The sequence below is a fragment of the Archocentrus centrarchus genome, chromosome 23 (assembly GCF_007364275.1).
Source record: "Archocentrus centrarchus isolate MPI-CPG fArcCen1 chromosome 23, fArcCen1, whole genome shotgun sequence".
Lineage (NCBI taxonomy): Eukaryota > Metazoa > Chordata > Actinopteri > Cichliformes > Cichlidae > Archocentrus > Archocentrus centrarchus.
In genome coordinates this window covers 6,031,591-6,057,027 of record NC_044368.1, presented here as the reverse complement: position 1 = coordinate 6,057,027, position 25,437 = coordinate 6,031,591, and the positions used below count along the sequence as shown (strand labels likewise).

The 25,437-nt window shown below is 42.1% G+C and overlaps 2 protein-coding genes across 3 annotated transcripts; one reads left to right on the top strand and one right to left on the bottom strand.

Moving 5' to 3' along the window:
* Positions 1 to 570: 570 nt before the first annotated feature.
* On the bottom strand, positions 571 to 2,293 carry ascl1a (achaete-scute family bHLH transcription factor 1a). Its single transcript, XM_030720462.1, has 2 exons — positions 1,518 to 2,293; positions 571 to 1,423 (listed from the first exon to the last, which is right to left on the bottom strand). The coding sequence occupies exon 1, from the start codon at positions 2,134 to 2,136 to the stop codon at positions 1,531 to 1,533; it is 606 nt and encodes a 201-aa protein (XP_030576322.1). The 5' UTR covers positions 2,137 to 2,293; the 3' UTR covers positions 571 to 1,423; positions 1,518 to 1,530.
* A 2,926-nt stretch (positions 2,294 to 5,219) lies between these two features.
* itfg2 (integrin alpha FG-GAP repeat containing 2) lies at positions 5,220 to 23,676 on the top strand. Of its 2 annotated transcripts, XM_030720240.1 has the most exons (12): positions 5,220 to 5,424; positions 6,897 to 6,992; positions 7,076 to 7,117; positions 7,195 to 7,372; positions 7,457 to 7,596; positions 8,668 to 8,816; positions 8,897 to 8,991; positions 14,774 to 14,827; positions 16,539 to 16,630; positions 16,992 to 17,109; positions 18,494 to 18,667; positions 23,535 to 23,676. In XM_030720240.1, the coding sequence occupies exons 1-12, from the start codon at positions 5,329 to 5,331 to the stop codon at positions 23,600 to 23,602; spliced, it is 1,302 nt and encodes a 433-aa protein (XP_030576100.1). In that variant the 5' UTR covers positions 5,220 to 5,328; the 3' UTR covers positions 23,603 to 23,676. The 2 variants fall into 2 exon arrangements, with proteins under 2 accessions (XP_030576100.1, XP_030576101.1); XM_030720241.1 differs by lacking the exon at positions 14,774 to 14,827.
* The last annotated feature ends 1,761 nt before the right edge of the window (positions 23,677 to 25,437 follow it).

The following is a 25,437-nucleotide window of genomic DNA, read 5'->3' as shown; positions in this document are numbered from 1 at the left end:
ATTATAATCCTACAACTTGGGTGATCCACCTTCAGGGCGCTTTGTGCGCACGGACGCTTTAAAAAAAAAAAAAAAAAAGTTTGCACAGTACCATATAAGAAGCTGCCTCGACCCTTCTTTTGTGCAGGGGTTCGTTAATTTTAAAGCCACGTTCTTACCAGAATTGTTACACCAATATTTTATTTTCCAGCAGATTCAAATGTGGGTGCAAGTGATTTAAAACGAGGACAAAGTTAACTTTTACGCACGTTTTGCTTGTGCGAAAAATGCATCTGTTGGGTTGCAGATGCTGCCTGGTATTACAAAAGAAAGTGGAGCGCTTGAGTGTGAAAGCTCTCTGGTAATAGACCTGGAGCTGAAGACTTTAATGAGCTACTGGTCGCTCAGTTTAGAAAAGGAAGAGAGAAAATATATCGTGCGTAAAATGTGCCGTTTTCCTCCCATTTATGTTGGCATATATTTTTTTCTTATCTTGCGTTTTATGGCCATTTATGGAAAACTGTAACCAAATGTCCACCCCAACCCCCACTCCCTTTAAAAATAAGACATGGACAGTAATTCAGTAGCATCTCATTTTATTTTTAGACTAGAGTGTAGAAAATATGGTTATAAGACTTCTCATTTTCTGCTTATGTGAAGAGGATATAGCGCTGGCAGTATAAAGAGACAATGCATGGCTATTGCACTCTGTTTGGACAATAGCTGCATAAGTATTTTGATCATTGTGACATGACATAATGCAATAACATGGTTTTGCTATTAAATAAGACACATCGGTGCTATAGGATAAAACATCCGAGTATGAAACTCCCTCTGGAAACCTCGTGAGCACAAGAGCCAGAGAATAATAGACTACACGTCTACGTAGGCAGGAGGTATAGAAGCGACTTCGCAATATATAGACAAAATATATACAAAAGGATGTGTACAAAACATCTATAAATCTCTTACATACAAAAATATCTTAATATATTTTAAAAAAGCGTTTGATATAGAATTTTATAGAATAAATCCGCGACTTGGAAGCATTTGAATTCAGCGTCTGAGAGAAAGGGTTGGTGCTGCTGCTGTGTGATTGGATTGGCATAGTAGAAGAACGACGTATTAAGTTTTTAATGTGCTGCCTAAGAGCGTCAATTCACTTTAGGTTTTTTTTTTTTTTTTTGTTGTTGTTGTTGTTGTTTATCATGGGCAAATGCACAGAAAGCTTGGATTCCCACGCCGCCAGGAGACCCGTCTTCCTTTAATCCTTTGGCGCTGATCTCTGATGTTCCATAAGGTTTCAGGACCTTGTTGTGTCTGTCAGGTGGACAGGGAGGACCAAAACGCGTGTACAGTGCATCTTGTTCTTGAGGACACCCAGCCTCCTCCTCTGGGACCATCCCAAGCGCAGGACAATAATAAAGTGAGCTGATCCATATTTCTGTGAGGGGAAGAAGAAACGGAAAGTTAAGCCACGAGTTTATCATGAGTTTATTGATGATGCTGTGTGATACCAACATGAAGTTTGTCCTTACCTTGTACAGATGCTCAGAACCAGTTGGTGAAGTCCAGCAGTTCCTGTTCTTCTGGACTGAGAGGGTCGTAGGAACCCTCGTCGGATGAATAGGAGGACACAGGTGAACCTGCCATGGAGTTCATGTCTGCCGAGTATCCCTGCGACATGCTGGGCGACAGGACGCCGGACTGAAACGCCGCGCTTACCGCGTCGTGTTCGTCCAGCAGCTGCTGGAGAGCGCGGATGTACTCCACGGCAGAGCGCAGCGTCTCCACTTTGCTCATCTTCTTGTTGGCGGCGCCGTTAGGGACGTGTTCCCGCAACGTGGCAAAGCCGTTGTTGACCAGTTTGACGCGGTTGCGCTCCCTCTCGTTCCTCCGGGCCACTGCGTGCGGCTGCTGCTGCGGCAGAGTGTAGCCGAAACCCGCGAAATTCAGCCTCCGCTTGCACCGCAGCAGTTCTGGGGAGGAGGAGCGCTGCCTCTTGGGTTGCTTGGTTGCCGACTTCCCGCTGCTCTGGCTGCTGCCGCTGGGGCTCAAGTGGATGCTCTGCGCCGCCGTCGCGGCAGAAAAGAAACACGCGGGCGGCATCAGCTGCTGCTGGCTGACGTTAATTTCCATTTTGGCTGTGAGGTCCATCCCCGGGTAGAAAAAAAAGAAAACACACAATGTTATAAAGAATCACCAAGTCTCCGGGCGGTGCGTCCCGCTCGTGCCGTTCACGTGGTGTGGCCGCTTGTCGCGCACTTGCTTCAGTAGGAGGGGAGTCCGCTGGGCTGCTGCCTCGCGCGCTCCTCAAAGCTGCACTGAGTGATCGAAGAAAGACGCCACTGCTTTTCAATACGCTTGGATGAGGGACTGGCCACGCCCTCTGGTCGCGTGGATACACCTTGGGCTCCTGCCCCGGTACCGGTGCGTTACGCGCGCCTGACGCGTGCCACTTGAAGCACTAAACAAACAGTCAGTGGAGAGTTTTTTTTCTTTTTTTCTTTCTATCTATCTCGGGCGTCAGAAGGTGTGCTGCACAACAACAGAGAGGGAAGTTTTCAGCAGGGGAAAACTGCAGCTCTCCTCTTACCATTTCTCTCCATCCCCGAAGATCGCTCACCTTTTTTAGATATTTTGTATGGCGCACCTGTAATGATTTAATAATCGGTTTGACACAGTATGAGCTTCATAAATCACCTCAAAGTCCGCACTGACTTTGTGAGTTCGGGTTATTTAAAATTAAGATGGGGTGAGTGCCGTATTTAGAGGTATTAGTGGATAAAAATCACGTTTTAAAATTCAACAGGTGAAACCAAAGTAAGAAGAGTAGCTGAGATGAGAGCGATACAAATAGTTAAAAACAAAACACCAAAGTTTTTTGGTTGTAATATAAAACGTCTGAGGGCCAAAAATTCTCTTCATAATCCAGAATTAGAAGAATTAAAGATGTGATATTCTTTTTTTCTTTTCTCCGCATCCCTCCCTGTTTGGGTTTCTGCGTGTAAATCAGCTCCAGCGGTCTCCTTTTTACTGTCAACACTACAGACGCGCCCGAGCGCCGCTCATTTGCGGGGCTATTGTGCATCAGAGGGCCGAATTTTTCCACTTTGATTAGCGCACATCATCAGCCGCACAGGCGGACCAAGGAGGCGCAAATCTCCGGAGGGGCCCGGTGAAAAGGAACCGCCCGGAGGAGGCTTTGTGTGCGATTTGACACACCCGGAGTGGTTACAGTAGCGCGGACGCGGTGTGCTCTACCGATTATTGTCGCTTTGAAAAGCGAAGAACAATAAAACACGTCTTTCGGCGCAGGAAAAAGAGAAAAACTGTAACCCCCCCTCCCCCCTCCCCTCTCTCTCTCTTTCTGGTCTGTGCACGTCTTTGCGCATACACGTGCGAGTATGCCACTAAACAAAATTAGGATTGTTTTGCGGTTCGCTTTTGCGCGTGAACTTCTTTCCCCTTTTCCCCCCATGTGTGCAAGGGCACCCTTTCTCTTCCCCTTTATTTCTATCTTCCCGTGCACGCGCGCCTTTAGAGGGGATTGTAATAAATTGTTCAATTTTTCTGTGGCATTCAGAATCAGGCTTGCATTGAGAACACACACACATACACCATCTCCACCTATACTTTCTTTTCTTTCCCTCCCTTTTTATTCCCCTTATTTTTCTTCCTCCTCCTCTTCCTCCTCCTCCTCTTCCTTAAGCTCAGCGAGTTTAGAAAAGAGGCGTGGGTTCTATTCAGCGTCCCCCCTGCACCCCCCTGCATGCCCAGGCTTTCTGAAACCTATCCATGCCCTGTCAGTGCGCTTCCAGAGTCCAATTAGCGCATTGTGAGGACTTTCTCCGCTGCTGCCGCCGCTGCTGCTGGTCGTCCAGAGGCTGGGAGGGCGCTCACTTTACTCGAGGGGCTTTCCGCTCATAGCCGGGTGTAATAATTAATATGACATCTGGGCGCCCGAATTCCCCTTTTAAACACTTTCTGTATTTTCCCTATTTTCTCTGGGGCGGCTGCGGGGGTCAGATAATAAAACAGAGGCTTATAAGAATGTGAGGGATGTCTCCCAGCTTGTTTTGTAACAACTTCAGCCCTTCACTCATTGTACGTGCGAGGAGAAAGGCTGATAAACTCTTCAGATACAGACGCTGGACAGTAACTATACAAAAGAAAAGCGCATGTTTCTGATTTATGGCAAAATCATTGCTACGTTTTTCCTAGCATTCATACAGAATTAGAAATATGGCCGATAAAGTTTAAAATAACTATTTTGTCGTGGACCTTTATTTCTGTTTGGCTTCATTCTGATTGAACTCCCTCCATGTTTAAAGCTTTACAGAAAAAGTTGCAATTGACGGTCGCCCTCTAGTGGACAACAGTGGAAGTTATCACCGAGCATCCTGTCCCGTTTTATAAGCTGTGTACTAATCTAATATTAACAGGGAATTGGAGGTTATAAAATATGCAGGTAGAAAAATATAAACTCGACATGAGAAAATAATTAAAAATTAGGTGCTCCATTTAAGGTGCAGTTTGTTAAATTATTCTCCAACGTTAAACAGTACTATGAAGGCTACAATTTAAACAAGATATGGCAAGTTAAAGTTGCCCAGGTGTCAAATTCCTGCGTCACAGCAGCCAGAATATTTACACATAATAAAATAGCTTAATTATGAGCGTTAACGTGTTGTAAGCAGTGCAAATTGAATAAAAGACGATTCTGCTGGAAAGGTGTGTTTCATTATAGAGTTTTTGCTTGAGGTAGGAATGATTTCCATCAGTCCTTGTGGTAGCTGAGCTCAAACATGTTTCTCTGCAACAAAACAGGTACCTTCTTCTTACTGGTTATTTATTTGTGACAAATCTTACCCCAAAAATGGATTAGGTATGGATTTGTAACAGTGGGTGGATCTGATCTTTCTGTTTCAGGTGCATGGTCTGTATAAATAATGCTTTTTTTTTCTTTTTTTTTTTGAGTTTTGAGTTTTGAGTAAGTTTGCATGGACTTACGCTCTTTGGTCGCTAGATGTCACTATTTTTACAGCGTACCAACAGACGATATCAATCCAACTTGAACCGTCTGAGTTTCTAATACTCTTTTTAAAAAATAAATGTGGGGCTTTTTTTTTTTAAAATTAATAATATCGAAGCTGAAACACAGACAGATCCATGGATCGTTTTGCGGATCAGCTCTTTTGACTCCACTGAGCTCCCGTAGTTTTTAGGTCACGTGGTTTTGTTTACACGGAAAAGGCGGCTATCGCGTTAGTGCAGCAGCCGCAGCTGTTTTTCGGTAAATTAGCGCCTGTGAGGCGAAAAGGACGCGTTTGAAAGACATCAGTAGCCATGCGCTCTCTGAACTATGTTCACCGGGTCAGCTTAGACTTTACAGGGACGCTGTTTCCGCACGCCATCTGTCTGGGAGACGCAGACAACGACTCGGTAACGACGCGAAGCTAACTTTGATGTATTATTACTGTTTTATTTTATCTTTTCAGAACTCTTGAATTACTTTATCTATACAGTTACACCCAGAGTTGCACAATCTCACTTGAATGTCCTTAATTTGTGAGCTGAGAGCCGCGTAAAAACAGCTACAACAGAGTGCAGACTTTAGGTTTAAATATTTACTGGTGGTTTGACTAACCAAATACTGTAAACCTTTTCTGCCCTCTGCTCTGATTGTGATCCGCAGTGTATATATAATATGTGAGCTGGCAGAGATGTGCTGAGCAGAGACCTGAAAAGAATTAAACGTTATGACCATCAAAAATGGTTTGAGTGGTAGTTTGGCTGTCAAGAAGCCATTAAGAAGGTAAATAGGAAGCAAAATTTCACAAGAACTGGACTGAAAACCGGTGGCAACAGGTCTGATGGAGTAATGAATCCATATTTGAGCTCCCGTTCAAATCATCATAAATATGTACAGATGAGGTCAGGAGATGTACAGATGAGGTCAGGAGAGAGGTCCAACAGTGAGTGTCTACTACAGCCATCTGTGAAACACAGCGGAGGCTGTGTTATGTTTTGGAGCTGTATTTCATCCAGTGGTGTTGGAGAGCTTGTCAGAATTGATGGAATTATGAACACAGGCAAGTACCATAAGATTTTGATCCACCATGCAATACCACCTGGAAAGCATCTGATTGGCAGTGGTTTCATTATCCAATTAAATTCCATTTTGTTTATATAGCGCCAAATCAAAACAATAGTCGCCTCAAGGTGCTTTATATTGTAAGGTAAAGACCCTACAATAATTGCAGAGAAAACCCAACAGTCCCCTTTTAACAGGAAGAAACCAGAACCAGGCTCAGGGAGGGGCAACCGTCTGCCGCAACCGGTTGGGGGCGAGTGGAGGTAGACAGGACAAAAGACAAGCTGTGGAAGAGAGCCAGAGATCAGTAATAACTGATTAAATGCAGAGTGGGGTATAAACACATAGAGTGTGAAAAGAGGTGAGCGAAGAAGAAACAGCCTGGGTCACTTCCTTTATCAAAACGGAAAGTTTTCAGCCTAATCTTAAAAATAGAAAGGGTGTCTGAGGGTGTCCAAATCCAAACTGGGAGCTGGTTCCTCAGAAGAGGGGCCTGAAAGCTCAAGGCTCTGCCTCCCATTCTACTCTTAAGTATCCTAAGAACCACAAGTAAGCCAGCAGGCAGAAAGTGCAGTGCTCTACTGGAGTAATATGGTACTATGTGGTTCTTTAACATAAGATGAGACCTGATTATTCAAGACCTTGCATGTGAGAAGAATTTTAAATTCAATTCTGGGTTTATCAGGGAGCCAGTGAAAATTTCAGCTTAATCAAGAAGAGGAAAAATTGAATTGATCTTTTCCTTTTCAGAACCTGCATTCAAATGATTGTTTGGCACAATAACGACAGGTTGAGTAACAGATGTCTCTCTTTGCTGCAGCTGAACGAGCTGGTTGTAGGAGACACCAGTGGAAAGCTGCTTGTTTACAAGAATGATGACTCCAAACCTTGCATCACGAGGTCATGTGTGGGCATGGTCAGTGCAGAGACACCAGAAAACTAATTTCATGTCGTGTGATCTCTGGCTCATGTGGTGTGTTGTTGCTGTTGCTTTTCCAGCTGACTTGTGTTGCTGTTGGAGATGTCTGCAACAAAGGAAAGGTGAGGACAGAAAAATCAGAAGCTGCTGAGGATCTTAAAGTTTAGATTTGATTGTTTTTTTTTTGTCTGTGTGTCAGAACTTCGTGGTTGCTGTGGGCGCAGAGGGCTGGTTTCATCTCTTTGACCTCACAGTTGCCACCGCAGGCAAGGCTGATTCGTCCAGCCAACACGAGTTCCAATCATCTGATGACCAGAGGCCCTTCTTCACCCAACATATTCCTGCCAACACCAAAGTCATCCTCATCAGTGATATTGGTAAATTCTGGCTGTATGTTTCTTCTGTATTAAATGCGCGTTGTGTTTATTGTGGCTCTGAGTTTAGCGTGTGCATGTCTCAAGATGGAGATGGGCGCTGCGAGCTGGTGGTGGGATACACAGACCGAGTGGTCCGTGCATTTCGTTGGGAGGAGCCATCTGACAGCTCTGATGTGGGACCTGGTCAGTTGATACTGCTGAAGAAATGGCTACTGGAGGGACAGGTGAGCTCAGGTGGAATTTATGTCGAGCATGCAAAATTACAAAACTAATATCAAAACAAAGCATCTTGTTTGGGAATAGCTTGCTGTGACTTTTGGTAGCGTTTTGGTATGAGGTTTTAGGAAATTCATGAAATACTCTGCTTTTGGGGCCATCCCCAAAACCACCAAACCCAGACTCATCCATTGGATTGCCAGACAGAGACACGTAATTGGTCACTCCAGACAACACGTCTCCGTTGCTCTAAAGTCCAGTGGCGTTGTGCTTTTACACTACTGCATCCGACACTTCATTGCACTTGGTGATATAAGACTTGGATGCTCAGCTTTGGAAACCCATTCCATGAAGCTCTCTACGCACTGTTCTTGAGCTAATCTGAATAAAACGTGATTAGGCAGAGCTGCGATGTCCATCTTGGCCACCGTATTCACATGGTGGCTTCCGGAAACCAGCGCCCGCTCTTGTTTGTTTTTAATGGATTAATTTTAAATTTATGATAAAGCATCAGTTTGTTGGAATATGTGATTACACACTAATCAATGCATATTTATGAGTACAGTATCCTTTTTTCTATTAAATATGTTGATGTTTTTTGGTCTTACCTGCCTTAGGACAACGGATGAAAATTAGCTTTTGTGCTAACTCCGGCATATATACATTGATGCTTATTGCAGACATGTTGATTAATGTGCATTGTCCTAATTTAAATAAATGAAATAAAAAACCTGCCTCTCGCCCTATGACAGCTGGGATAGGCTCCAGCCCCCCCGCGACCCTTAACAGGATGTGCGGAAGCGAATGGATGGATGGATGGAAATAAAAAAAATAAATAAATAAAATAAACTCCAAAAAATTACTGACTGTACCTTTTTATGAAACCCTTCACCACTAGGTGGCAGCATTTTACCAAATTGTTTTAGTGTAGTCTCCCACCACAAACCAGAATCAGATTTTTCTATGTACGTGTGAAATTTCTTTATATTATCATTTTGAAAGACAGTGCCTAAGTAACAGATGAGATTTAGGCTCATAAAATAATTACACAGTGTGTAATGATGTTGGCTATGCTGCAGGTGGACAGTCTGTCAGTGAACCCAGGTCCAGAGGGGTTACCTGAGCTCATGGTGTCTCAGCCGGGCTGCGGTTATGCCATCCTGCTCTGTTCCTGGACGCAGCAGGACTCATCGGAATCTGGTGACGACGCCCCTGCCACGCCTGGGAGGTAGACCCCTGTGATAATGTGAGTGTACATTAAAATGATTGATGAACTGGATGAATTAATTCTGATTTCTCTGCTCACAGCGAGGGGCCTTCCAGAGACGTAGTTCTCCATCTGACCACCGGGCGGATACACAACAAGAACGTTTCCACTCACCTCATTGGTAGCATTAGCAAAGGTACAAACTTTTACCAGCCGGCTCGTTTTACCTTCATACCTACCCTTGTTTCTTGGGTAGCTCATGAGGTAAATAGTGTGGTGATAGCAGGGTGTCTGCAGGTGGATTCAGTCCCTCTCACTCATCTTGAAAATTTCCATCTTGCTTACCTGCAAACAAATTTCTAAAATACACGTGAGTCTAACTTTCTTATTTTTTAATTGATTCATGTACTCATTAGTCTCTGTCTCTTCAACATTCAGTGATTATTGTTTTTTTCAGCTGTTTTGGCACCCCCAAAACAGCTGAGGTTTAATATATAAATAAATACATTTTCAGCATTAGGATTGCAAATGAGTTCCTCTTATGCAGTGATCAGTGTGACAGTGAAAAGGGTGTAGACATTTGATATTGTGTTAAAACGATCTTTAAAAACTGTGATACACTCAAAATGCACTGTTAAAAAAAAATTAAAGAGACACTTTTTAATCAGAGTTTAGCATCAAGTCAGTTAAACTTCTGGGATATTGATCTGCTCAGTTAAGCAGCTGAGGGGGTTGTTAATCAGTTTCAGCTGCTTTGGTCTTAATGAAATTAATAACAGCTGCACTAGAGGGGCAACAATGAGACAACCCCCCAAAACAGGAATGATGTTACAGGCGGAGCCCACTGATATTTTTCCCTCCTCATCTTTTCGGACTGTTTTTTCACCAGTGTCACTGCTGGTAGCATGAGGCCAGGGGCGTAGGAATGAGTTTACTATTGGGGGGGACACATATCAGAAACCTGACAGATCCACGAATACTCTGAGCAAAGCATAAAACAAAATGCTGTTTGATCTTTAACTTTTATCTTTTTCAAATGTTTCTTGAAAAAATAGTGTTGTGTACACCTATATTATTGCATGTATAATTTACATATGTATATGTTTTATAATCAAAAGACTTGGGCAAACTGGCTTGAGCACAGATAATTGTTACCAATTATGTAATTGTTACTGGTGCATAGTTACTAGTGTTGTAGTACTCGAGATCGGTCTTGGTCTCGAGACCGGTCTCGAGACCGCTTTTTGATGGTCTCGGTCTTGTCATGGACTCGACCGCATTTGGTCTCGGTCTTGTCATGGACTCGGACCTTGCGGACTCGGGATTTTATTTCAAGACCAGTCAAGACCACAGCTGTGGAAATATCACTAAATTGCCAGAATACTGTCCAATTTATTTGTTAACATCTTTGCTTTTATTGGATGCAAAACGTACTGATTCAAATCCCACAAATATTGCGCTCCTCTGCCTCTCAAAGGAGCGCACCTCACAGACTCCGCCCCGGCTAGGTCGCTGCTATTATCGCTGCTTACGCCTGTATCATTTCACCGCAGTTTGCAATCTACCACAGAGCACGGACAGTTTCATTCACAGTGTGTACGTTTGATCTCACTATGGTCATGCGTGTGCTGCATAAATCGAAATAACAACCGGCATGAACATGAGGAGAAGTAAGAGGGAAAATGAAGATCAAAGGAAAATTTCAGGCTTCCGATTCAACAAAAAAATCCCAGCATGAAAGGTAAATACCAACCTTCATGTATTTTGATACACAAACTAAAAATTTAATGCAAGTTTTAGGGCTGCAACGATTCTTGGAATAACGCAATTCGATTATTAAAAATCCTCGACACAAATTTTTGCTTTGATGTTTTGTTTCAGCTCTGCAGCTCAGGTGTCTCCGTGTAAGCGGAGCATTTCCAAAAAAAACAAAAACGACCCTTTAACACGAGTGGATCGCTGAGATGTTTTTTCACGCCCCCACTTCTCTGTGCTGTGAGTGCGCATGTTTGAATGTGCGTGCGTGTTGTGCAGAGGATGTCAGCTGTTATTTTTTTCTTTACGTCAGCTGTAGCCACCAGAACAGATCTATAACCACAGTGTACTGGGGAAAGGGGGGCTGCCATTAGCACTAGCAATCGTTCGGTGCCCCCTCCACCCCCTTCAGTACAGAGGGGCTCCTTCAAAATGTTTTTATCAACCACCTGATCAGCAACATGAAGAACAGAGAACTTTGTAGCTGCTCCATCCACCCTGTTTGTTTCACACAGAGAAACATCTGCAGTACGGAAGTTAAAATATGCTGATGAATTGTTAAAATGAAAAATTATTTCTTATCCAATTACTTGATTAATTGACGGAGTAATCAATTGAATACTTGATTACTAAAATAATTGATAGTTGCAGCCCTACTTGTATTCAGAAAGCCATAGTCAAACATTAGTTTTCAGCACCAGTAGAGCTATGAGAGGCCTTCAAGAATAAAATATTACAGTTCCCAGCAAGATGATGTCACTTCCTATTGTTGCATTAAAAACGTGATAGTTTATGCTCACAATATGGTGGCTGATATTCAAATGTAGGAAATGCTATTAGCAGCCGAGGAATCTGGATTATGTTTTTGTTGTGTATTTTTTTATGTGATTTCTGCAAACACAGTGGAAGGAAACGGCACTCTGGGACACATTAAATGCTTGATATATATATGTAACTTTTCTGGATTATATGTAAAAATGATCATTCTATCGATCTAATAAGGCCTGATTTAGAGTTCTGCATTGATCCTTTGTGTATAACTGAAAATCCTCTCTGAAGCAAACCTGACATGCACCTCGAGAAATGTAACTACACGTCCAAAAAAACTGATTACTGCTTTCTGGTTATGTCTTAGGCCCCATCATTCAATTAACAAGTGGGAGCGGCATTTAGTGGTTAGTATTAGCTTACTAATTAGCATTAGCATTAGCATTAGTGCTGTGGTGAGAAATATTTCTTGCTAGAACCCGGAAGTTACCATGGCCACCACCAATGGTAACAGCAGAGAAGTAAGTAAGTTGTTTCTCCGCCATTAGTACATTGAGCTAGTGGTGGGCAGATTGATCCTGATATCGATAATATGGATGCCAACGTTGTATTGGTATTGATCAATATCAGTGTAATGAGATCGATACTTTGGCTTCAGTTTCTCTCCTGTATGCAGTGCTGAGGTTTCATCAAAGATGCAGGCTGACTGTCTAAGTGTCGCTCCTGTCACAGCACAAAGCACTTTGCTCCTCCCCTCCCCACAGTGTTTTGTTATACTGTCATGTGATGCATAACATATTTTATTTGGGAAAAAAAAGGATTTTGCTATGAAACATTTAAATCAAATTTAAATTTAAATTTGTAGAAAATTAGTGAATGAAGGAACATTTTTTATTAAATTTTTTTATTATACTTTATGAAAAATCTACCTGGAAAAAAGTTTGCATTTGTTCTTGAGTGATTTTGTACACTTAATTTATGAAAAAAAAATCCAGACATCAATGTATGGGGAAAATTGTTTTGTTCTATTGTTTCAGAACAATAACTTTTATTTTGATAAAGTATTTTCTACTTACATATAAACTTTGCCCAATTCTATCCTGGGTTTTAACTAATTAATGATCCAAAGGAAAAAAATCTCAAACCAGTTAAACTTCATGGAAATTCTTCATAATTATTAAAAAGTATTGGTATCAGTATCGGTGATAATGGCCCTGTGTTTACTTGGCATAGGATCGATACCAAATTATGAAGTGTTGCACACAACTACATTGAGCAGCATACACCAGGAGTGATTGACAGTGCTAAGACCCTCCTCCTGGCTCTGACTGGTTGTTTTTGACTGGGAGCGGTTCAGGGAGGAGGTGGAGGAGCTCCATTTTTTTCGCAGATTATCGGTCTCATACTGTCTGACATGGTGACAGTTTTAACAAATATGTAAAAACCAGATTTTTTATAAAAGTTACATCCTGCAGCTTTAATCTGTATAAGATTAAAGGCTTTAGTTCTTACTGTTGATGAGTGTTTGCCATTTTTTCAGTTTTACACATTTAGCTATGTGGTTTTGAAAAAGCACCCATTTTTACAAAGGTTGTTGGTTTAAAAACAACACAACTTTATGCATAGTTTATGAAAGGCAGAGAAAAGTTAAGACTATTGTGATGAACTATGAATAATTGTTTTACATTCTGTGATAAATGATGGAAGTCACCCAGGAGTATTAAATAAAGATGGTTATATTTATTTGAGCTGTGAGTGTTTAATATCAGGGTGATTTTATGGGAATGCGGATCTTTCAGATCAATTTGAGAAGTGATTTTGATCATGTTTCACATTTTATTGTGTCATGTAGTGTCAGGCACTGGTCTTGGTCTTGTCTCGGTCTCGCCCCCCCTCGGTCTTGGTCTCGACTGGTCTCGGACCCTAAAAGTCTTGGTCTTGTCTCGGTCTCGATACCCTCTGGTCTTGGTCTTGTCTCGGTCTCGGGTTAGGTGGTCTTGACTACAACACTAATAGTTACCAGTGCATAGATAAATGTTACCAGAACATAGATAAATGTTACCAGAACATAGATAAATGTTACCAGAACATAGATAAATGTTACCAATACATAGATAATTGTTACCAGAACATAGATAATTGTTACTAATGCATAAATAATTGTTACCAGTGCGCACATAGATGTTACCAACACATAGATAATTGTTACAAATGCACACATAAATGTTGCCAGTACACACACAAATGTTACCAATACATGGATAATTGTTACTAATGCATAGATAATTGTTAGCAATGCACTGATATTTGTTACAGTACCAGTGCATTGTTACCAGTGCACAGATAAATGTTACCAGTGCATAAACAAATGTTGCTAGTGCACTAGCATGATAAAAAAAAGTTTAATTACAAATGTATGTGAGCTTGGGGCCAGGCAGCAACATATGTCGCCTATGCCTCGGGCGGCTCTGTTCGTGGCAACGTTCCGACAGTCCGTTTTACCTCATTCGAAAGAGTTTCTCACTCCTGCCACTTTCTCCGCCTCCCAAACACTCTTAGCGTTCAGAGGGGGGGGGCACAATGACATGACTCTATGTTGCGCCTTCAAAATAAAAGCACGTGAGTTAAAGATTTCAAAATCAAGTATTTTTCTCCTCCGAGGTGTAATATTTGGGTGGGACAAACGTGCCTGTCTCCAATATTGGGGGGGACACGGGTTCACCCTGAGCACATGTGACAGACATGAAAGGGTCTGGAGAAGCCCTGGAAAATGTTATGCTGCCTGTAACATCGTTCAGCAGCAAGGTGGTGGGTCAGTGACGTGATGGTCTGGGGAGGCATATCCATGGAGGGACACACAGACTTCTACAGGCTAGGCAACAGCACCCTGACTGCCATTAGATATCGGGATGAAATCCTTGGACCTACTGTCAGACCCTACTCTGGTGCTGTGGGTCCTTGTTTCTTCCTGGTGCATGACAGTACCTAGCCTCATGTGGTGAAATTATGCAGGCAGTTCCTAAAGGATGACGGAACTGCTACCCACTACCCAATGGCTGACCCCCCACACTTGCCTGACCTAAATCCAATAGAACACCTGTGGGGCATTATGTTTCGATCCATCTGACGCTGCCAGGTTGCACCTCAGACTGTCCAGGTGCTCAGTGATGCCCTGGTCCAGATCTGGGAGAGATCCTCCAGGACACCATCCACATCAGTAGTAGCTCCTAAGCAACTTTAATGGAGATCATCACACCATATGTGGTGATCTCTATTAAAGATCACCACACCACACACGGTGGCATCCTTTCATTCCTAACACATTACCCAGATATCCAGCATGATTTTTTTTTTCCCCTCATTGAGATCTGGTGTGTGTTTTTAAAGTGTTCCTTTAATTTTCTTTTTTTTAGCTGAAAACATTTTAATGGATTATTTCCGGGTTTTTTTTGCAGGTTCCAAAGAAGAATCATCAAAGTGTGGACTGTTTGCTCTCTGTACTTTAGATGGTAAGATGGGAATTTTAAACAGAAAAATCTGTTTCCATTCTGCTCATAATCTGAGTTTTATCCAGTCGTGTTTAAGGAGCATTTGAAAACTTGGAGACAGAGGGGAGGAAGAAGTGCCTCTTGACAGGAAGCGATGAGGAAAAAGAGGAGAGCAAAGGGAGACGGGACAAAACGCATACAATGGGACAGACATGACATATTGTAGTGGCATATAAACACATGGAGAAACTGGGAGCTGCTTCCACAGGACAGTGGCCTTCCCTTTTTTTTACAGTTGATCTTTAAATTGACCTGCATTTGTAAACAGTGGCTGGAAGGACAGGAAGTCTGGGCTCAGGTTTCTGTTTGCTTCACTGGAAGCCTCAAAAATTGGCAGTTAACTTCAGAGGTTCAGCCAGCAGACCAGCCAATGATGGGACCAAAACTCATTATAATCTAATCTAATCAGTCAGTACAGGACGTTTATATGATGAGGTCAAAGCAATGTTTAAATTTAAGAAAAGGTTCAATGTATTAAAAAAAAAAAGTATAAAAGTGAGAATCAATCCAGACATTTTATCAAAAAGCTCAAAATGAGTAAAACAGAGAAAATCATTTTAGTCCTTAAGAAAATTAGTTTTTCTGTGACAAAAGTATTTTGTTTGAATATTCCTGAAAAAGCTTCATTTCTCAAGATTAAAGTGAAAAGATTTTCTGCAAAGACAAAACTCATCATGAATGTCACGGTTTTAATGTTTTCTTTGAACTGTTCTTTTTCCAGAGTGTATTGATGATACAGCACACGTCTTTTATGGCTTTAAAAAACAAGAATTGGGTGCACAAGTCTGAATTTCTTCTGGATTTTCTCTAATCCATATAGGATCAAATGTATACATACAGGCTAAAATATATACATTCATCCACTTAAATCTTTTAATAAGTAGTGCCAAAGGTTATGCAATATCTTAACTTGACAAGGCCAAAGCCTATCATGATTGATTACAGCTAGTAGTTTCTCTTTTCCAGCATCAAAATGATTTGACAGCAAATTGTTCCCATAAAGTTGGGATCTTGAAATTGTCCAAAATGTCTCAGTAGGCTGAAGCATTAAGAGTTCATTTCACTGGAACTAAGGGGCTGAGCCCAGCTCCTGAAAAACCACCCCACACCATAATAATAACGTATGTATATATTTGAGCCTGTATGTATACTTTCAAGTCTGTGTGCATTAAATTTCTGACCACAGCTGTAAATAAAAATCATAACAATTCATGGCCTATTACTTATCACAGACTGGAAGTGTATCGTAGACTCTCTGTCACACACACACACACACTCTCTGCTACCAAATAAACACTATCACCATTTCCCTTAAATTAGCACCCACATCTTTATATGAAACTGCTTCATGTTATTATAAATGTTCGGATCAGTAAAAGTTCAGTGATGTTGAGCAGGTATTAAGGACGAGGTGGACCCTGCAGCATACGTAGGTGGCTGTCAGCTGATGGAGAGGATCCTCCGAGCAGCTGGAGAGTCTGTAAATATTTAAAGACCAGAAGGATCTGTTGGGATTATCGTCACTGATCGCTGCAGGCAGCCAACATCACTTTCGCAATCCACCTCTTGGTGACACTCTGATGGGTCAACATAAGACAAACTGATTTTTAATGTGCGGATTTATTTTTAACCAGTTTAAATCTGACCTGTTTTCTGCCTCCTTGTGTCAAAGGGACGCTGAAGCTGATGGACAGCTCGGAGCAGTTGTTGTGGTCGGTGCAGGTGGATCATCAGCTGTTTGCCCTGCAGAAGCTCGACGTCACTGTGAGTCTCTGCGACAGGTTGACACTCATGAATGTTTTCGTTCTTGAGCCAACTTTTAATGTTCCACTCAGTAAATATAAGCCTCTTTTTTTAAAGTTTACAGTGAAAAATATGTAATTAAGTCAGCTGTTTTTGGAAGTCAAACAGAATTTATTCAGTTTTCAAAATAAATCTATTTTCACTTCAGGAATAGCAGTCCACTATATGAAAATGCTGGAGCAGTTAATGACTTTGGTGCAATTCTAAGACTTTTAAAGCCATCCAGTGGGCCAAATTGGACACTTTGGTGTCTTGCATGTTGGAAATGTGTATTTTCAGCTTTGCAGCAAGCGTGTGTATGTGTGTGTGTGTTTGCTTCCAGGGGGATGGCAGAGAGGAGGTGGTGGCGTGCGCTTGGGATGGTCAAACCTACATCATTGACCACAATCGGACCGTGGTGCGGTTCCAGTTTGACGAGAACGTCAACGCCTTCTGTGCAGGTGAGGGACGACATAATGCCTCCCCCTCGTTTTCGCTTCGCGATCATGTTTCTGTGACGTTTTACGACACCCGCTCATACGACAACGTGTGACTCTTAAGTTTCCCAACACAAATAATGCAGCTGTCTTCAGCTTGAAGCTGTTTTATAGTGAGTGTCCACTCACTGCTGCATGTGGCAGACAGACACACATACCATCACATTAACACACACGTCCTCTCAGTGTTGGTTGTAAGCCTGAGGCTAAGAGAACAAATAAAAGATACAAAAATAAGCAGAATACTGTATACTCATATAAATCAGTTACACATGTATACAGGTAAATCCATCTAGAGCCTTCTATTCCTCTGGATTACAGGAGCTGCTCTACATCCATAAATCTTGTTGAATCCATTTAATGTGGCTCCTCTGACAGTGGAGCGCTCAGCAGCTGAAATCACAGATATTTCCCACAGGAGCCGCTGGAAACGTTCGTCTGGTGGCTTACCACAGAACTCCAGATTAATGTAGATAAAACTGTTTTTACACATGAAGTTCTGACAGGAGAAGCAGGTCGGGATATTTTCCACAGTTTTCTTTTCTTCCACACACCAGGAAATGGTCTGCTTTACACTTCTGGAAACACTGAGTGGTGTAGGTGAGGTAGCTGCCTGGATGGAGGAGGGAGATCAGCCAGACTTTTAGCTGCGCTTCGGTGCAGTCTCACAGTTTAAAGATCTGTGGATGTCTTATCCGACTGTGTCGAACATTTTATTCTTGCGTGCATCTCCATCTGGAAAGTCCTAGAAAGGTTCAGGGCTGCAGTGCGTGTGTGAAAATGGCTTTCTAAATCTTTCACTATAAACACTAGTATTGTTTGACACCTGTGCGCTCTACAGCCTGATGCCTTACCTCGGTCCAGTTGTTGGGAACCTTCAGTCACCTCAAACATGGGTGTAATTTCAAACCTGCACCACCAGATGGCAGCATTAAACTTTAGTCTCGCCCTGCCTTTAGCTTTTCCTCCTCAGTCTCTCTTTATCTGTCCTGTCAGATCTCTCTGCGGTGTTTGGACAGTTAATCCGAGGCAGCTAATGTGACATGTGCAGTAGTAAGTGGATTAAGGAAAGAGACAATAGACTTCTGAGTTTTTTGTCTGCAGTGATGTTTGCTTCTTTATACCTGCTGAGTGTAAATTAGGTGTTCAGCCCTCCCTCCCCTTCGTTCCCTGCTTCTCAGACAGATTAAATTGGTGTCTCCTTTTGTGTGGAGGCTACAGTAGCCCAGCAGCAGAGGATTGCTGATGTGTTTATTTGTATGCACACAACGCAGTCCCTCATATCACTGCCGCCACCTGTTGAGTAAAAACTACGGGATTCATGGATTTTCTTTGCATGCGGTTGCAGGTCAGTACACGTGCAAGGAGGGTACAAACAGCCCCTGCCTCGTCTACGTCAGCTTCAACCACAAAATCTACATCTACTGGAAGGTGGTGCTGGAGCGCATGGAGTCCACCAACCTGCTGCGAGTGCTGGAGGAGAAACCAGAGTTTAAAAGCCACCTGAAGGTGCTGGGAGTCGGTGAGTACACCAGCAGCTCGGTATCTGCGATGAATAAGCTGATTCGGTTCAGATTAGAGCAGCCACCGTTAAAGTCAAACCAACACCACCTCAGTTTGAGGGTATATTTAAACAGGGGCCCAACTGATGAATGCTGAATGCTGATGAGGAGGAAGGAGGAAAATGACCCCCACATGACAGATTTTACTACTAAGAAGATCCTGCCAGCAAGTTAACTGTTCTCACTCTTCTTTGAAGGAACAGTTCAGCACTTTCTTTTTAATATGAAGATACAACAGCCAAATTAGCTCATTATAGCAGCTATGGATACACTTAAGTGAAATCAAAATGTCCAGACTTCCGTTTTTGGCATTTATTATTGCACAACATAGACTCTGCAAAAATTCATGTTGATTGTCCATAAATATATCTAGGATATTTATTAGTTGGTTAGATATCACATTTGGTATTTATTAGATATTAATGGGTATTTTTCGTCTATAAAATATTGCCTAACAACAAGTCGTGTGGCTTTTTCTACATGTGGCTGTTATTACCGCCCCCTAGCGTCAGCTCCTGCTCTCCTCCTGCAGGCGCACCTCTCTCTATGCCTACGTCCTTCAGTTTCAGCAGCCAACAAACAGTTTGGTGGAGGACAGTAAGCTTTAATATTTAAATGGATCCAGTTTAAAGTTTCAGAGCTCTAATGTTCAGCCGTCACCTTAGAAATCAACGGAAATAACCAGAAAATATTGAACTGGAATGATTCTTTTTTTTTTTTTTTTAATTTTTTTTTTTAGGCATCATCTGATATTGTCTCTGATATCAGATCATTTTGTGCAGAAGAGTCACATAACTCCCATTTTTATGTGATGGGAGGTTTTGCCAAGCTGCCTAATGCAAAGAAAGCCTGGCTTTGTGGAACTTCATTCATAGTATACCCCTCTGGACATCCATGTTGGGTTCTGTAGCAAGAGGAAGCTTATGTGTAAGAATAGTTTTACATTTTATCAAAAATGAAACAGAACATTTTTGCTTCAAAGAAGAAACTCATGAACCATTAATCTGGCACGATGGGAGGCTCGAACTCCTGAACTCTTACTCTGGACCTCACCGAGTAGTACACTAAATGGGGCTCATTACAGGGTTTGGTAAACAGATTTATGTAAATGGCATAAAAGTGGCTTCCATTATAGCACTTTGTGTATGTGGTGTGGACATTGTGTGGCTGTCTCAGTCACTAACAGTACTAAGAGCATTTGCAATAATGTGATCGATCAGCCTGACTGGACTCTATTGTAAGTGGAAACGGCATCAATGATCGTCCGTCTGCTTTCCACCTGTTGTTGTCCTCCTGCAGCCGGTTTTGAATGTGGAGTCAGTGTTTCATGTGTTTTTCAGCGTTGCTGTTGTGATTTGTTACAAAGTCGGACGCGGCAAGAGGAAAAAAAATAAGAAATTCTGTCACGTCTTTTTTCTGAGCGCTCACTTTACATTCAAATATAGCTGAAAATAAAGAACAGTTACAGTCTGTAACCGTCAGGAGAATTTCTAAGGAATAATGACCAAGAGAAGGTTGTAGGTGAGGTGCAGCTTCATTACAGCTTGCAAGTCCGGAGCAGTCACTACAAGAAGGATGCGAGGAGTGCCCCCGAACGCTTCTGTTCATCAGCTTTCATACAGTTTGCATATCACATTGATTTCAGTACTTTCCGCACATGCTGACCGTTAACACGTTTCTCTGTAAGATGTATCAAAACATTTCATACATGGTATCACTGTTCTTAGCAAACTGACCTTAAGCCTTGGTGTTATGTGTGCTCAAAACAGTAACTTACAGCTCTGTCTGTCAGCTTGTAGTCAACTTCCTCTTTTCTGTGTATCATCTACAAAAATACTTTATAGCAATTGCTGACTTCTCAATACACTAGTCAGAAGCAGACTGTGTGTGTGTGTGTGTGTGTGTGTGTGTGTGTGTGTGTGTGTGTGTGTGTGTGTGTGTGTGTGTGTGTGTGTGTGTGTGTGTGTGTGTGTGTGTGTGTCCAAATATCGTCTTCCTCCCAAACATGATGTTTAACTGGGTTCAGGTTAATCATTTGTGGATGCACACAGTGGTTACATCTTTCCTGTTAATTTCCTTTGTTAATGGCCTTTTGGTATTAGAGCATAAATCTAGCATCTGAGCTTTGTCAGAGGGAGGATGAAAGTGATTAACTCACAGATTAGCTGATGCTTGTTGGTCTGCATGGATGACCAACCTGTCAAAAGCTTCACGTCAGAAATCTCTGTAAGACATTTACTGCGGTGTCATGACTGCAGGTGAAAATACACGTTCGCTGTTTTTTTGTTAGCACTGCTTCCTGCTGCCTGTGTTAATAATTCAGCCTCTGGGCCTCTGCTCTTTCTTTTGAATGAGATTTCACAGGCTTGTTGCCAAGCCCACTGTGGAAAATGTGTGATGTGAAACCTAAGGAAGGAGGGACAGATTAATAGTGTAAAAATGTGCCTTTAACTGTTGTTATCCACTCCATCTACAATTTTCAGTAGTCTAAAGATACGCCACCCTAAAAGGGGGGTGGGGGTGTAAACTGTACTATAGGTGTTGCTGGTTTTAGGTGCCGTGCCCTGACCTCCTCAAAATGTCAGCAGCAGCTCTGAAGCTCTCTCCTGCTGCTTTTTCACCTTAATACGCTCCCTTTAGCCAAATGCCTGTTATGACAAATCTACCAGTTCTCCATCACAAAGAGGGGAGGTTTTCTGACTCAGCTGCTCCTACGTGGTCCTTTTAAAATTTGTGACGGAGGAGTTTATACATCTGCTAAGTTTTGACGTGACAGAGCGTCAGTAATGGGTGCTGAGCGGTGCAAGGTAAGCTGCATATACCAGACATTGAAGGAGAGGAAACTGGATGGCTGGCTGTGAAATTAGGCATTTGTTAACCAGTGTGCAGTTCAGCCAGGACTAAATATAGCCGCTCACTGATGTATTAACTCACTTAATCTGCAGCTGCGTCACAGAAGGTATTGGATTTTAGGGGCCGATGTTCCTAACATTAGTGCCCCCAATAGTGACACACAAAATTCCTCAGAATAATGCTGCCTCTTAAAAATTTGCTTTTTTTTCATCCATCCATCTTCTTCCACCTATCTGTTTCAAGGTTCCGGGGGGGGCTGGAGCCTTTTTATTATTATTATTATTATTATTATTATCATTATTATTATTATTATTATTATTATTATTATTCCTTTTAGGATGTGGTGAGCTGTTATTGTGGCAAGGCTGTTCCCAGGACTTTTTCAGTAGTGTGGTTCATGTGAGACCAATAAGGGGGCGGGCTGCCCACAGGGAGTCAACATATTTGCTCAGAAATAAATACACTGACTTTTTAATTATCATTTTTGGGTTGATATTGAATTCTCAGTGACTGGTGACTAGAACTTATCTGTTACCCAGTCGCCTTTGCAAATTCAAGGCTGGCACTTGACGTTCATGTCCTAACTATTAAATTAATACTGGCAGCATTGTACACTGCAAAATGTTGGGAATAAATTCTCTGCAAATTGCAGAAAATTGTAGGAATTGGAACTGATCTTGACCCGCTGTCTCTTCACCTTGGTCTCCCAAATATTTACATCCAAAATAAATATTTAAAAAAATGTTTAAATGTTCTGACTTTTTACCAGGAAAAATATACAACTTCAGTGGATCTCTGATAAAACTCTCTCTAATCTCCAGATGGCACAGGATAATACTGTAATGCATCCCTTTGGACTTCACGACTTGCCGGTTTCACACCAAAACTGCTGGTTGATCCTAAACGTTACTCAGTATTAAATAAATATTTTTAAAGTGCTACAAGAAGTATTCAGACCCTTTTTATTTAAGGAAAAGTCACAGTCCTGCTTAATAGTACAAAAGTTTTAGCATCAGGTTACAACGTAACTAAAACCCAATGCTGTAACCTGACATGCACCTCCCCGAAACTGCACGTCGCCGTCGACTCACGCCGCACGGGTACGAATGCCGGCAGCGGCGCAGGCGACATCGTAGGCTCTGCACAGATTCACAGTGGAAGCACAATTCAGGCATTCCACTTAAAGTGCTGATTATTTGGCAAATAAACTGAATTTACATTTTTGAGCCAGCACACTGAGAAAAATGAATCATAAACCTTACACTGGATAGAGGTCTGATAAATTTAAGCACTGTATAAATACATATACATTAATAGCTTGATTAGTTGATTTATATTTCAAATAACAAGTAACTAAAGGTTTAAATCAAATATTCTTGAGCCCAAAGTAAATTATTTGCATTATCAATATAGTGGAGTAGAAAACGGCATAAGATAAGAATACTTAAAGAAAAGTACATCAAAACTGGACTTCAATAAAGTACTTGAGTTACATTCCACCACTGGTCCTGTCCACACTCTCATCCACTGGGCCTCAAAAGAGTGACGACAATCTGAGTCCAAAACATGTCCACATCACAGATGGCAGTGTCGTTATTGAATGATAATAATCAATTCATAGACCTCGATATTTGTCAATGCAAAGGCTTTAGAGTTGTTTTTATCCTTCTTCCCTTTGTACGATATCTGATCATTGCCCAAAAGGAGATGCCAGCCAATCAGTTTTTCTCTTTGAGCATGAAACAGCCAATCCTGATGACATCAACAGGTTGTAAAAAGCTGTGATTGGTTGGTGTCCAACGTGTCATCTGTCATGACCAGAATTTATGACTTTCATATCGTCCAATCTGACGCAGTGCCTATCGTGCCTGAATCCACTGTGAACATTTGTGAAGTCATTTCCTGTGTTAATCTGGTCACATGGCGAGAGTCCGGTTTCAGCGGTAACCGTCACATTGTGTTTCGCCTCCACAGATGCTGAGGATTCAGCTGCAGTTCGAGCCCTGGTGGCAGATGTTCTCTACAAAGATGCACAGACGTAGCACAGTGACATACATCACCACGCCGCCTTCTCTGTTTTCCCCCTGACTGTAAATACTCTGTAAATAAACACTGCTGGACCGTCTGCTGCACTGCTGGTCTTGTTATTTGCGCTCCCTGCAGATAGATGTGTCAGGTTCGGGTTTCTGATCTGCTCGCCGCCGGCTGTAATCGCAGACCCGCACGCTGCCTCTGTCATTGGTATTCTGTCCGCCCAGGTTGCTTTTAACAAGGCGGGGAGAGAATGAAAGCGATGAGACACGATGCAGGGGAAATGCTGCATTGTTTAACCTGCTGTCTTCACCGGTGAGTGTGTGAATCTGGGAGCGAAGGCGGGGGATTAGCAGAGGCTTTATGTGGCTGGCTGTCAGCGCTGACAAGCTGCTGAAAGGAGCTCCCCAATCAAACCGCTTCCTCCTTTTCATCTCCTGTAGCCTCAGAAAATTATTCTGTCTCGTGTATCACCTCAGACATGATGCACTACTGATTACACATAACACAATTATTTCATATGGAGATTTGACTGGCAGTGAGAGAGCAGTATAGTTGAAGTGATGGTGGGAAGGACTGGGGGAATCTCCCACTGTTCCCAGTGGGAGGATCCTATTACCACCTGTGTTGACTACCTCTGTCTTTCCCCTGCAGTATTAATGAGTTGAGCATGTGGCTCAGGTGTCCTGGTAGCCTCTTATCTCTCCTGCCCTTTAGAGACCAAAAGGAAGCCTTACCTTTTAGGATCAACTTCATGAAGTCTCTCTCGGTCTTGTTTTGTTTGCATCCCGTACGAGAAAAATCAATCTAATTAATCTGCTGCTTAATCAACTCTGAATCATATGTGATTGTCGGACCTCCTACTACAAAAACTGTAGGCATCAACTTCAGCCTTGACTCTGCTGGTTTTAAAATATAAAAACTTTTTTCTGCTTCTCTTTTGGAGGGAAAAAGATGAAAGCAGTTCTCAATTTCCAAATAAAGTTCTAGGAAATGAAATCAGAAAGATGAAGCACACACATAAAGGACGACAAGTGGAAAAGAACCCTGTGAGCCATGTTTGGGGCAAGTTTGGAGACAAATGGAGGAGAGTGGGACACAACTGAGGGTTTTAGTTGATCACAAAAATTGAAATTAAGTGGGGCTTTGTGCAGGCTTCTTACTTTTTTAAATAAGTTTCTCTGGAGAAACGAGTCTTACTGCAGTAAAATTAATACACTCAAATCTTTTTACCAGTGTGGGTTTCCTCCTGTGGTCCAGAGACATGCTTGTTGTGCCAATCTAAACTGTGGGAGTGGGTACTTGTCTGTTACCCAGGTGACCTTTCCTGGGTTTAACCCACCCCTCCAACCCAGCCACAACCCTAATTGGGATAAGTGATTAATGGATGGATGGATCATTTTGCCATAATTCCTATGGGCAATAGTAGGACTAAACTCAATAAATTAATTACTGCGTTCTGGCAAAAAACACTGATAAAAAGAGGTTAGAAAGCATAGCTCAACATGCTGTGATCATGGTCAGTGTGGTAAATCACAGATATGACAGTTTACAGATGCTTAATTTGCTGTAATCTGGATTAACTAAAACATACACCTCTTCTACATCAGTGAACCAACAAATCAATAATGAAACCACCAGTACAGCAGTCTCATTTAGCACGTACCTCAGAGGAGGTGGTTAGCTCACAGACAGTGAGAATAAGGATTTTAACCAGTTACAGGCAGCTCTGTTTGCAAAAAGACTTCCAGTTGTATAGTCTATGGGAAAACAACCCCAATAAACACCTTCCTGATGAATTTATAGTTTCCCTCTCCACACTCCTGACCAGTCACAGCAGATGACC